Here is a 14484-nt window from a genome sequence, read left to right on the forward strand (position 1 = left end):
TTTTCAACGTTAGTCATCAGAATAGGGTCTACTTTATCCAGTAATCAATATTGAGAAGTATCTACTTTTATTAGCTCTACGGAACAAGACATACATCGCCGTGCATGTTCAAATTACATACATGTCCAAATCATATTTTTTACCTTACTCCGTAACGTCAATCGCGAAGAAAAACGATGCAAACGCCTCTGGTTATAGGGCACAACTTATAAGATTCAAAACGATCGTTAAAAGCGTGGTCGATGGAAGTTTTACGGGTGTTAAGTCTGTTTGTCTGTGGTTATGGAGGGACCTGCGAGTTTTAGAAGTATTTGAGCAACGAAATGATGTGCGGCGGCACAGGATCAACCACGAGCTAGTTGCACTCTACGGCGATCTCAGCATACTGAAGGTAGCCAGACAGATTCGGTGGGTAGGATATGTCGTGAGAATGCCGGTCAACAACTCTAATACCTATTTGCAAAAGATCCGGCTGGTGCAACAAGGTGTGAAAAGATGTGTGGTGAACCAGGAAGGCGTGATTGTGCGTGCTTGGTGTAACCGAGGACCGGTCATCTATTTCGATCATGGATATTCGCCACGAAAATGAGTAATTTATTGGCCCTAATTGATGAAACAATCAGATCTTTTCTGTACTAGTAGAAGTAAAAGCTTCAGTTGTTCATAAGAATTATTTTTTGTTTAAATGAAAACCCATATATAAAATATTTTAAGAAGGAGTAATCGCTGTGCCCTGACAACTGAACGTGAGATGCATCATCAGCATATCCACGCCGCTCTTCAACATCTGCTGTGCTTGGGTCATACATCCACTATATGCCGAGATGATGGCAAGCAAATCATTTTGCAAAATTGTTTTGGCCTCCTCCAGGTCGGCAGCAAACGATTCAGGATCAATCGTCAGATCACTCAGTTTTTTGTCCAATTTTCCTATGATGTTCTGCGGAGTGTAGAACACATTGTCTCCACGGAAAACGTCCAGTAACCGCAACTCGTTGAGCATTCCTTCTTGAGCACCTAACGCTTTGAAATAGTTGGCAGCCAATTCGTTGAATGCGTCGTCCGCACTGTTGATACAGTTGGTAAATCCACTACCGGCCAAATTCATGCTCATATCGAGCGAAACGTTCAAGAAGCCCAAACAGGTCGCATCTACCGATTCAAGCTGGTTCACTATCTGGAAATGCATGCCGCTTTCCTTTCTGATTGCATCGACTATAAATGTCTCTTTGACTGTGATAATGTCCTCGTGAAATGTGCCCACGATGTCCGTAGCCTCTGCGCGAACTTTCTCCAATTCGGTTTCACCCGTTTTCAGCAGGTCCAGATATTTAGGTGCAACTTCTTTGAACTTTTCGATGACGTCTCGAGATGGCTGCCGCTGAGCTACTGCAACGCTCATAATTGCAACTAAAACGGTAATGTACTTCATATTGTTCCTAAAGTGTATTGTTCAACACGGTAACAAAATGTAGACTGGAAAGCTGAATTCAGCTTTTATAAGGCTGAATCTCGGTTTTCAGCGGGTAAATTTACAACCTCCAGAAAGATGCTATCGTTTTTGTAAACACCGAAGCAAACAATTCCAAGTCTCAGCAAAATTTCATATTTGCAAGCACCAAGTTCAATGCAACACCACATGCTCGTGCTACGCCAACATCTGCGAACGCTGTGCAAATATTGTTCCATAAATTTCGTGCACACGCCGTTCTTCGTCCCTGCCCAGGGAGTCTATGATTTATGCCAAATTTTGCGGTGGATACTACAAATACGGATCGTACTAGCATCATCTTATCAGAGCGGTAGGTTTTGATGATGAAATTGTTTCTTGGAAAAGTGGTTTGATGAGTGAATAGGCACTGAAATTGGCCCTTTTAATCCCACGCCATGTTGCGGTAACCTAGTATTTCGGAAAGTATTAAAAGTTCTCTAGATTAACAAAACTAACTTATTTTTTTTTTCTAGATAACAATTCATGCGTAAAGGATATGCACACAACATGAGCTGTGTACCTACTTTCCAATCCGTCAATCGAACGCCGTTCGAATCCACGCAAAATCTTCCGCTGATTTTATTTTTTTGCGTACCACCTTGTCATGCACGCATATTTTTACACAACGCGGATTAAAGTACACCCAAAAAATATTAATTGAAATTTACCCCCATCAAAATTAATTGCCCGGAAGTTTACCCTCGATAGACGCTTCCAGCATTGTCCATTCAAACTGGGCTATCTCGAGAACAACAATCTATGAGCGCAGGATTTTGCTTATCGTTGTTTTTCGTCAGCCAGACCTCCGGTGTAGGTACCTACCTACCTAATTGAGAGACGAAGCGCATTTTTTGTGATATGGGTAAAATGAATTCGTAATTATGGTTTAATTTGGAGGGGCATTTCGAAAGAAAGGTACACTGACAGGGTGCATGAATAAATTATGCCATCAACAATGATGTCACGGTTTGCTCATTTTTAGCATTCCAGCGATTTGCGAGTGAATTTGTTTGGCATACACCGCCCGTCAAATGTTTGGAATCTGTTCTGCATTAAACATGGTATGTAAAGTTCTATGTTTATATAGGTGGTATTTTAATTATTTAAGTTTCCTTATGCTTATATAAAAATGGTTTATTCCTTGACTTTTTCATACAAACTTTCACTAAAAACTAGTTTATTTTTTGAAAATTTATTATTTAGCATGATAGAACACATTAGCGTTGCTATTCAACTTCCGGGAAGCATGATGATACTGATGAAATTGACCATATACCAGTGAATAGTTTTTGCCATTGAAAAATATGTTTTAATTTATATGTATACTAGAGTGGGCCACACTTATATGAAAAACAAAAAATTCGAAAAATGCCAAGTCTTACCTCCTGAATCAGTTGTTTTGGACTCCCAGAAGCTACGTTCAAAATTTGTGCAAAATCGGTTGAGCCTAAGGGGGCGCTCAAAACGCTTGAAGTTTGTATGGGAAAACTGGGCCAAATGAATGCATAAATTTTAAGTTTTCGAATTTTGCCGCTAGATGGCGCTGTAAGCATTCAATAATCAAACCCTTTGGTATTATTGTAGGTGACTATATGCCAAACAACTTTGTCGAAGACCGCAAAGTGATCCGACGGCTGTGAAAAAGCTATACTTTAGGCAAAGTGAGGCAAAGTATTGAGATTTCATTATTGATATTATTCCTTTACGTGTATTGGAAAAACCACAATAAAGTTTATCCTCACTTTACCTAGGATAAACCTTTTTTCACAGACGTTGGCATTTTCGAAATTTTTGTTTTTCATATAACTGTGGGCCACCTTAATGTATATTGTATTCTGTGCGAGTAGACGTAAGTCGTTGCAAAACTCAAGTTTTACAGCAATCGTCGTAATTATGCAATTTGGTAATCCTCGTTGAATAATCGCCTCACGCTGTAAACATTCGCAACATAAATAACGATAATGCGATTTTTTCAGAACTCACTTGAGTTGCGTAGTGCTCATTATGCTACTAAAAATATGGTGAAGTACCTGGGCTTGTTAGGGGAATATCTGTAAATAATAAGAATATTGTGTTAAGTACTGTTCCTTTGAATTCCACCAAGAATTTGCATCCTTTGACAGATACGTATTTCGTCGACCTCAACTGTAAGGTCGTCTTCATTGTCTTGTCGAGTCGAGTCAAGTACAAGACACTGAAGACGGCCTTACAATTGAGGTCGAAATACGTATCTGTCAAAGGATGCAAATTCTTGGTGGAGTTCAAAGGAACAGTACTTAACACCACTTTCTTTTTATTTACTAAAAATAGTAGCATAATAAAAATTGCGTAAATCTTTTTTTTTTAATATGCAACTTATCTCTGTTGCACAATGTACCCAATATGGAGTAATGGGGGCATTACTGGATGTCCCCAAACTTTCTGCGCGGAAGTGTACTGCCCATCCAAATGGTTACGGTTGAGGCAATCAGCAGGAATAGAAAATCGCAATGCGAGTGTCACTGTTTTGAAACGCGCAATCTATCATCTAGAGCGTAGCTAGGTATTAGAAGTTCTTTAGCGTGGTTTCTAGATATTGAATGGTTATGATGGATGACCGCTTCTAGCAATATGTTTACGGCTATTGTATAATATTTGCATGCTTAAGCGATGACTAAGTAAACCATTTGGTTTACTTAGTCATCGTTTTTATTTCATAGTATTGAGAAGAAATATTTATATCTATGAACGACATAGAGAAGAAAATGCAGCAATGGTTATTTATGCATCGAATTGCAAAGTTATGTTTTTTTTACAGCACGAGTCGTACTTTTATCTAACGAGACTTGCCGTGAAAATATATGTACATAAAAACACTGGATAAAAACTTGAGTTTTCATTAACATAATCAGATCATCAAATTTTATTTTTTTTATGATTTGTATCTTGTCTCACATAATAAAAATCAGGCTAAGGCCTGGGTGGCCTCTGCTGTGCATAGTAGCCATCTCCATTCCACTCGGTCCATGTACTCTGCGTAGGGTCCGCAAATCGTCCTCCACTTGGTCGACCCACCTAGCTCGCTGCGCACCTCGTCTTCTTGTACCGGTCGGATGAATCTCGAGAACCATTTTAGTCGGGTTGCTAATGATGTACTCGTCCACCGTAGTCTTCCGATTTTCAGCGGTGTGGACGATGCTTGTTTCTCTCAGCAGCTGATGCAGCTCGTGGCTCATTCGCCTTCTCGAAGTCCCGTCTTCCATCTGCACTCCGCCGTAGATGGCACGCAACACCTTCCGTACGAACACTCCTAGGGAGCGTTAGTCCTCTAAACGTAGAATCTATGTTTCGTGTCCATAGAAGACTACCGGTCTAATCAGCGTTTTGTAGATAGCTAACTTCGTGTGAAGGCGAACTTTGTTCGATCGTAGAGTTCTGCGGAGTCCAAAGTAAGCACGATTTCCTGCCACAATTCGTCTCTGAATTTCCCTGCTGGTGTCGTTGCCGGCGGTCACCAGCGAGCCCAAGTACATGAATTCTTCAACCGCCTCGATTTCATCACCGTCGATAAAAATTCGGGGTGGTGGGCGTGGTGATTCCTCCCTGGCAGGCATCCAATTTTTCACTCACGTGATCGAATTCCACGGATTTATCCATCTCCGCGATCATGATTTATCACTGCATCGGAGGAAAAAGAAAAGTCTCTCACTCAAGCGCTCACGATAATTCTCTTTCTCTCCATGCACAACTCACAGATAAACAACAAAACATCAAATTTTTCACTCCGTCTGCGAGTCACATAACGTCTCCACCGATGCACGAGATCAACTATTTGACGTACAGTGGTACCGTGTTTACATTAAATGTCTTTGTTTTCACGGCTACCTAGATAACACAGGACCGCGCAGACGTCAAATGGGTGAAAACGTGGTTGGATGCAGACTGAGCAACCATTTTCTCCTGCGAGAGCAAACGATTTGCGAGTAAGGACTTGTTGGAGAGAGCAGACTTTTATCACGCAAAGGAACCGGAGTGAGAGCCTTTTCAATCGTCTATGGATGCAAGGAAAATATCACAGGCTACTTTATCCGGATAATATCGCTGTGTGATAGATCGTTGCTCGCGTGAGTGAGTGAACATTTTGGTGCCTGCTCCCTGGGGCCCTTTGCCATCACGTACATCGTCACATTAATGACTAATCAGATTCGCCTGGCTTCACTCTTTAGTCGGATGTACGTTTTCGCCATCGTCTCAAATTTACGAGCTATAATATCAATATCATCAGCGAAACCAAGCAGCTGAACGGACTTCGTGAAAATCATCCCACTCGTGTTTACACCCTCTAATGCAATGTTGAACTGCAAGCACGAAAGACCATCATCTTGCCGTAACCATCTGCGAGATACGAAGCCATTCGAGAGTGTCCTGATACTCGAACTACGCGCATCACTCGATCCATCGCCGCCTTGATTAATCGTATCAGTTTATCCGGGAATCCGTATTCGTGCATAATCTGTCAAAGGTGTTCTCGATCGATTGTGTCATACGCCGATTTGAAATCGATGAACAAGCGATGTGTGGGCACGTTGTATTCGCGGCATTCCTGCAACGCCTGACGGATGACGAACATCTCATCCGTTGTAGCGCGTTCGCCCATGAATCCAGCCTGCCAAACAAACCTCGTTGGATAAATGTACGACTCGTGCTAAAACTTGTTGCTTAGATTACTACTTCGAACCATAAAAGAATGGGAAAATCGTAAAATTCACGAATTTTATATACTAAAACCTGCGGACTAGACCCACAGAGAACAGACATCCAGGCTAGAACAAATTTCATTCAGAAAGTTGTGTAAGGATTTGAATCTTTACTTGAGTGAGGTTGCAAACCAATACACGATAACAACACTAACGCCACCAAACACCATATTTCCACAGTCAGTGGTGAATTGAAACATTTCAAGTGGTAAATTAAATTAGTATGGGAAATCAACTGATTGCAGCGCCACGCTATTGCCACTTGTGTTGCCGATTTCAAAACGTCGTTAAATTCCTTACACAGTTTCGGAACTGGACTTGGATGTCTGTTCTCTGTGCTAGACCTGTTCACTTTGAAACTTTTTTTTCTCCGATTCTCCGTGACATATCTAATTATCAATCCACATGCAAAAACAAGTCTTCAGCCCAAAAATGAGCCAAATTGATAAAGATTTAAAGGTGTATCAAATCGATTTTGCGTTTTTTTTACCGTTTACTTAGAAATTTACTCGGAAATCCACAAATTCCTCCAAAAACGTGCCGGAAATGCCGTTAGAATATAGTTACTCTACTCTACAACATTGCTGAAGACACTACAGTATTTAAATTGCGTATTTTGAAGTTTTTCATCAATTTTAGTTGAAAAATCACGAAAAAATACGATATTTTCACGATATTAAATATGAAAGTCATGTAATTTTACATTATTTTACGTGACTAACTTAATTAGCTATTACTCCTTTGTGTAACGAACATTTCGTCCATACATCGTTTATGTGTAGGAATTCGTTTTCATTGACTAATTATGAAATACGCATTTTAAACACCGTAGTGCAGCGTTTCTCAAACTATGGGTCTGACTGATTTTTGGTGGGTCGCGGATGCTTGGACGATATAGCAATAGATGTCTTTCTAAACCTATGTCAAATTGTATTGTTTGCCATTTCGAATTTATAAATACTCTCTTAACTTAACCGAATATTTAATAATATTCACCAAATGTTCTGTTTATTTTTTATCGAGCTTCACTAAAACTCACCTTCGGTAAAATTATGCTGAATTTTGATAATGTTTACTTTTACAGAAATAAAAACTGATTAAGTGATTCCAAAACAAACTTTTGAAGTTCTACAGAAGCATAAAATTGTCACTTAATATATCTCCAAACATTTGTATAAATTTCTAAAATTTATTCTAAAATGTGGGGTAGAATACCTGAAATCTGCAGAGTTCTATAATGTTTTGTGGAGTTAGTGTGGTTAAATATGAATTTAGAAACGCCCAGGTTCATCATTATCATTTTGAAACTTGCCAACTTATCTCAAATTCTCAAAACATAGAGTTTACTGAAACTGATCACTAGCGTGGCTCAAAATACCACATGTCAAAAAGTTTGATGGGCCCCCTTCTCATTTCGTTCTATATAACGCCACGATGCTTTGGTCAAATTTTTAGCTAAATCCGTTAGCATTAGGGCGGTGCTAAACTCGATTGAAGTTTGTATGGGAGTTTATATGGAAAAACATTTTTAGCATTTTTCTCATAAGGGGCATTATTTTTACATAAAACATATAGCCGATTATATAGAACTATAGTCTCACATGTGCTGAAAAACTTTGTCGAAGACCGCAAAGTCATCCGAAGCTTGTAAGAAAAGATATTGCATGCAGACCATCTGGTGGTGCTTAACATTTAACATGTAAGGGAATAATAATAGCAATAAAATCTCATTGAATGAGCCCGTACTGTCTAGGCTATAGCTTTTTTCGCAAGTGTCTGATCACTTTGCGATCTTCGACAAAGTTTTTCGGCATATCCCAGGCTATATTTCTATGGGATCGATTACGTGTTTTAAGGAAAATTTGAACCCCTCCAAAGAAAACTGCAAAAAACGATGTTTTCCCATAGAAACGCCCATACAAACTTCAAACGAGTTTAGCACCGCCCTAATGTTAACGAATTTAGCTGAAAATTTTACCAGAGCATCGTGGCGTCATATAGAACGAAATGAGAAGGGGGCCCATCGAACTTTTTGACATGTGGTTTTGCCATACAAGCTTGAGCCACCCTACTGATCACTCGGCCCCTAAAACCATATTTCAACTATTCAAAAAATAAGATGTGTGTGTTCAAAAAGTCAGTCCAAATTTACTAAAACGACTTATGTTATGGAAATTCGTACTGGTGGGTCGCCAAATTCTATAACAATCAGAAGTGGGTCACATGCTCAAAAAGTTTGAGAGCCCCTGCCGTAGTGTCTTCGACAAAGTTGTAGAGCATTGTTCTAACTATATTTTTACGGTATTTTCGGTACCTTTTCGGTGCAATTTTCTGGATATGGGAGTACATTTTCGTGAAAATGCTCGAAAAAATACAAAATCGATTCGATACACCTCTAAACCTTCATCAATTTGGCTCATTTTTGGACTGAAGACTTGTTTTTTGCATGTGGATTGATAATTTGATGTGACACGGGTAGGTCAAAACAAGTGAACAGATCTACTGCGCACTTTAGAATCGGTACACTTCCAAGGGGCTGTTGATAAACCACGTAGACTTTTTGAGGGGAGGGGAGGGTCTGGCAAAAGTCTACGCTCCATACAAATTTCAAAATTTTTGTATGGACGAAAGTCTACGAGGGAGGAGGGGGTCTGAGATGGCCAAAATTTGGTCTACGTGGTTTATGAACAGCCCCAACCGGCTGCAGATCAAAAACGGTTTACTTGGAAAAAAGTGTTGTTAGAAGCAATTGAAGCTTATCTATTGTAGATTGTAAGGATATTTTTTAACTAAACTGAATCTACTCTGATTTTTTTAGTTCATAGAATTACATCTTTAGTTTCATAATACATATAGTTTTTAGTGTTTCATCCATGATAACTGTTTAATTTTAGGTTTATAATGAGGAGCTCGCCTTGTGACTGTTAATTTCCGAATGCTGGTGAGGGAAAATTGCTAATAATCCCAAAAATAATCCAGGTTTCGGTATGAATTATGTTAGGCCACTTGAATTACGGAATTGTCGATCCAAAAAACAATCCCAGGAAATATTTTTTCACAAAAAAATACTTTGAATAAAATTATGCTTCAAATATAGCGTAAATCGTTGGAGATGAACCAGCCGCGGGCTGAAAATCTCCTTAATAAAGCTAATAATAATAATAATAGCGTAAATGGACAATAAGGCAATATGTTGATTAAGGTCTTGTAAACCGTATTTGTCAAGAGTTCAATGTCGTAACTTGTTTTGAGCATATCTTTGATGAATAGAAGTTTGTTTCTTGTGAAAATACCACCCTGTATGCTGTGAAATTTACATGTGGCGACGATGAAAATTGGTTTGTGCAGAAGAAAATGGCATGAATTACACAATCAGCTCAACATTTTATTCTGAAGAATTATATTTTTCCTACAAAACACAATAGATAAGCTTCATTTGCTTCTTACAACATTTTTTTCTAGGTCAAACCATTTTTGATCTGCATCCGGCTGTAAGTGTACCGATTCTAAAGTGCGCAGGCTTTAGTCAAGACAAATGAGAGTATAATAAATACATTGTAAAAATAGATTGAGAAGATTGATAAAGAGAAATAAGATCATGACAGTTCGGTCCTAAAGAGTGGCCCTTGTGCAATATTTTTATGTGTTTGACTTTATTATTTTAGTAGTGACACTCTATCACTGGTGTTGGCATTGGAGGTTCAAGTTTGACTTTTATGTTTAGGTAGGGTATTGATTCCCTTATTAAGCATGTGGCTCCCATTTCCATTTTACGAAAAACAAAAGATTGAAGCGCTGTTTGTTTTGTTTCCTATTTTTGTATTTTTGTTAGAAGTGAGCACGCATGAAAACACAAAGAACGGAATTAATCGGTGCTGTATTCGCTTGTTTTCGAATAGGATGAATATGGAAGCGTGAGAATATTGATGGCACACATACCCTACTTGATGCATATTTAAATAAGAAATCAATGCAATGGTAGTTGTATGATTACGAAATCAAAAATAGTTTTTTTTTTCGTTTTAAATATAGTTCTCAATTTACATAGAACAGACTTTGTACAACAAAATAGCTGGTGAATGATTCATTTATATCGCAGAGTTTTGCATAAACCAACAATGACATTGCATGCTCTATCCAAACTGGCATAATGCTAACAAGATGGCAATTACTAATAAGTTGAATGGCACAGCATGTGTTGATCGGCGATTCAATTAGCACTTTTAAGTAATCCATCATTTATTAGATTTAGATTAGATCAACTAATCAATAACCTGATGAATTATTTTGATCGATTGGCTTATCGTACTAATTATTTGTTAAGTGAAATGATTCGCATGCAGTCGCGCAAATTTTTATTCCTACATGACTCATGCATGAGTAATATATGTACGCCTAAATTAGGCTTTGGAATGTATACTTGAGAAAAAAAAAAGTTTAAACCATAAACGACAGATATTTCCGGGAAAGTCTGAATACCGCTATATTTACCCATTATGGCGTAAAGAATCCGCCAAAAAATCAATTACCTCAATGAAAATCAATCAATTAATCTATCCATAAATTATAATAAAAAAAAACAAAGTTTTACATTGTAATATGTCATAAAATATCAGCATTTTTTCAAAATCTCGAATTAGAGCTGCCGAACGCTGACGAGCACGATGAGGGTTGTTGTGGTATAGAACAGATTCAGCTTCAGGAGAGATCAAATCATATCTAAAATACCAGGGGACTGTTATGGTCTTCTTGTTTTCTTACCCAGCATTAAAACTATGCTGCTGTGTTAAAAGATAGGTTGTCAGCTTGAGCCGTACGCTTGAGCCGCAGTTATATTAGCTACGAAAACATTGCATTGGTGGGATAGGGATGCCACTTCCTTGAAAAATTCTGAGTGGGAAGGAATGGGTCTTTCGTGGACATGAAATGTCTTAAGGGATGGCCCAGTGTTGATTGTGCGAAATTGAAGCAGTACTCCGACGTACACCGTAATAAACTTTTTTTGTGAACAGGATCTTCGGAATGGTCATGTCTCGGAATATTTCTTCAACAACCACAGTACCGCTGCGTCAGTATCGGCAAAATACGTCCGGTGCTGAAACTTTAAGCCCGGTATTTAAATTGTTATCAACCAGATTTGGGAAGGCAGCCAAAACACTTGTCGGTCCGTGGTGCAGCGATAAATAAATATGACAAAAAAAACTTCCCTCCACCCTCTTCAACCCGCGAGATTGATAAGACCTAGTTGGACATGAGCTGATGCCTATACTGATAACATATAAAACTGCTCCTCATATCGCCCGCGGTTATCATTCATTCATGAGTCTCCAATTGGAAGCGTACCGCGCGTGACACGAGTGCTCCTACATTCCATCGACAATCAAACGACTTGCCGATATTGGTGTTTTACAATCGCATTATAAATCAGACCAATCAAGATGAAAAGACTAATTAACGCGTTATCGGCGTTTCTGATGGTGATATTGGTGGCTGCTCCCAGTGTAAGTGTTCTGATTCCTCGCGTCAATTGTGTCGAATACAGATTGTGGATCGTTACAGTTTTATTGCATTCCAGTTGGTGCAAGCCGAACGAGAGGACCCACTGCAGGTTTTCCCGCAACTGAAACGCTCCAGGAGAATCGTAGCCGGATTTTCGAGCTTCCTGGCCGCCGCTCAAAGTGACGTGATTCTCTCCGAGGAAAGTTTCATTCAGTCGTCGATCAGCGATGAGTCTTCCCTTCTGCGACAACTGACCGGTGACGATGTCCAGGCTAATGGACCACAGTGCGTCGGATTCATCCGAGAGAGCAGCAACATTCTGATGAATTTGGCTGGAATCGCGTACACCAACTGTTTCAATGATGCCGATGACCAGGTGTTCATCGAACTGTCCAAAATCTCCGAACTACAGCTGACGCGTGAACAGTACGAACAGTTCAACCTGTTGGGAGCTTTCCGAGGAGAAAATATCTTCGTGGACCCGTCTAGAATTCGCGACAAACTGTTGGCCCGTTCGCAAGCCCTCGCTTCCATTCCTGCTGTATCGGCCGAAACCCTGGAGGCCCTTCGAGTAGCATTTGGTGAAATTAAAACCAGCTTCCAAAGTTGTATGGCAGATGCTCAGGCGAGACTGGCGGATAACTTGAAATTTTCCGCTCGGCAAGTGCGGGCAATTTGTGCCGGTGAAGCATCAAAGCAAATTTGAGAAGTGTTCTGCTTGACTGGTTGTTGGGATGTTTTTCAACTGCAGCTGCTGTCCCAAGCGTGGTGGGCAGGTTGACGAAATAAATTATTCATAAGTGTTTATTGAGCATTGCAAGAAGTATTTTGCTGCCGTCGAATTGGAGCAGAAAGTTAAGTCATTAAAGTGGGTGTTCTAATCAACTTTCTCTTTATCCGAAAATGAAGGGTCCCTGCTAGCAAGATTATCAGCCTCAGAATATATGTAGGTGAGTAATTATCTCTGATATGGTACCCGTACAACTGAGGCGGTAAATGTACAGTTTTTTAGCTGAACCATGCTGATGTTGTTTGTAATTGTATTCCTGTACGATGAAGAAAATATGATCGAACCCTTAGGGGCCGTTCGCAAACCACGTAGACTTTTTGGGGGGAGGGGGTGGTCTGGCCGAAGTCTACGCCCCATACAAATTTTAGAATTATTGTATGGACAAAAGTCTACGAGGGGGGAGGGGGGGGGGGGTCTGAGATGTCCAAATTTTGGACTACGTGGTTTATGAACAGTCCCTTATGATAGGATACCAGGGTGGAGGCTGAAAAAGCATATTTTTTTTGGTCGATTCTAATAAAACCGATGATATTAGGTACCTTGGCACCCCCTAGAATTTTTCCTAAAATTTTAAAATTTTAGTAAAAAGCAGTATGTTTTTTAAAAACCTAAAATTTAAAATTTAAAACTTCACACAATAATTCTAATATTTAGTAATGACGCATGTGAAGAAAACTTAAGCACACCCGGAATTACTTATATAACTAATTTACGTTTTGGATAATCAATAGATTCTACATAGATTCCTCCAGAAATACCTCTATCAATTCACACAGTGATTTCTCTAGGCTTCCTTTTTGGATTCCTTTCGATATTGCTTCAATAAACTTCCCTTAGGATACTCGAGGCAGGCATGATGGGGTTGTACTTATTTACTAGAAATTTCTGCAGAGATTGATCCAGCAAATTCTGCTAGGATTTCTTTGGCAATTCTTACTATGATTCTTCTCGGAATTCTTCTAGGGATTCCTCTAAAAATTTCTGTTGGAATTTTCTACAGGAATTTCTGGTGGAATTATTCAAGCAATCTTCCTGGGATCCTTTTAGGAGTTCCTCCGGTGATTCTTCCACGAATTCTTTCAGAGATTTCACTCAGAGATTTTTCCAGAAATTTCTCATGGAGTTCCTTCAGGCGCTTATATTGGCCTTCCTCCGGGAATTGTGGATAGGATTCCTAAAGCAACTTCTGCTGCGATTCATCCAGCAATTCTAACTGTGGTAGCTTCTGGAATTCTACTAGGAAAGTTCTTCCGGAAATTCTTCAGGAAGATCTTTCTGAGATTTTTCTATAAAACCCCTTCATTGGTTCTTTCATACATTTCTTCAAGGATATATCCAGGACGTTCTACAGAGGATCTTCCAGAAATTCCACAGGGGATTTCCCCAAGAATTTCTATTGGCCTTCCTCCATTAATTTCAGCTGGAATTCTTCAAGCAATTCCCATTAGGACTCCTTCAGATATACTTCTAGGAATTTCTCCTGGCATACTTACTTGCTGCAATACTTTCGAGAAATCTTCCTGAGATTCCTCCAGAAATTCCTCCTGCGATTCCATCAGGAATTCCTCCAGTATACTTCTACCGATTCCTTCAAGGAGAACTGTAGGTATTCCTCCAAGCATTTGTAAGTGGAACTTCTCTTAAGATACCCCTGGCATTGCTGATTCTAGGATCTCTCAAGAAATTACTTCTATGATAGCTCCAGGAATTCTAAGAATTACTCCAGATATTCCAGCTGTGATTGCTCTAGCAATTCATGCGGTTCTTCCTGCAGTTCTTCCTCCAGAAATTCTAACTGTGGTACTTCCGAAATTATGCTACGAATTCTTCTAGAGCTTTCTCCTGTTTTTTTTTTCTGAGACCTTTTCAGGCAATCTTCCTGGAATTCTTGCAGACATTCCTTTGGTTTCTCCACCAGGGATTTCTCCAAGGACTCAACCAGGAATTCGTCCAGAGATTTTATCCAA

At 39.5% G+C, this 14484-nt stretch overlaps 2 protein-coding genes across 4 annotated transcripts in view; one reads left to right on the top strand and one right to left on the bottom strand.

Moving 5' to 3' along the window:
* LOC109622009 (uncharacterized) overlaps positions 1 to 14484 on the bottom strand; it is a 239144-nt gene that overhangs the window by 107182 nt on the left and 117478 nt on the right. The gene's annotated exons all lie outside the window — the stretch shown is intronic.
* Positions 11535 to 12586, top strand: LOC109420661 (uncharacterized). The gene is made up of 2 exons (XM_019695084.4): positions 11535 to 11729; positions 11804 to 12586. The coding sequence occupies exons 1-2, from the start codon at positions 11667 to 11669 to the stop codon at positions 12431 to 12433; spliced, it is 693 nt and encodes a 230-aa protein (XP_019550629.4). The 5' UTR covers positions 11535 to 11666; the 3' UTR covers positions 12434 to 12586.

The sequence above is a fragment of the Aedes albopictus genome, chromosome 2, assembly GCF_035046485.1.
Source record: "Aedes albopictus strain Foshan chromosome 2, AalbF5, whole genome shotgun sequence".
NCBI lineage: Eukaryota > Metazoa > Arthropoda > Insecta > Diptera > Culicidae > Aedes > Aedes albopictus.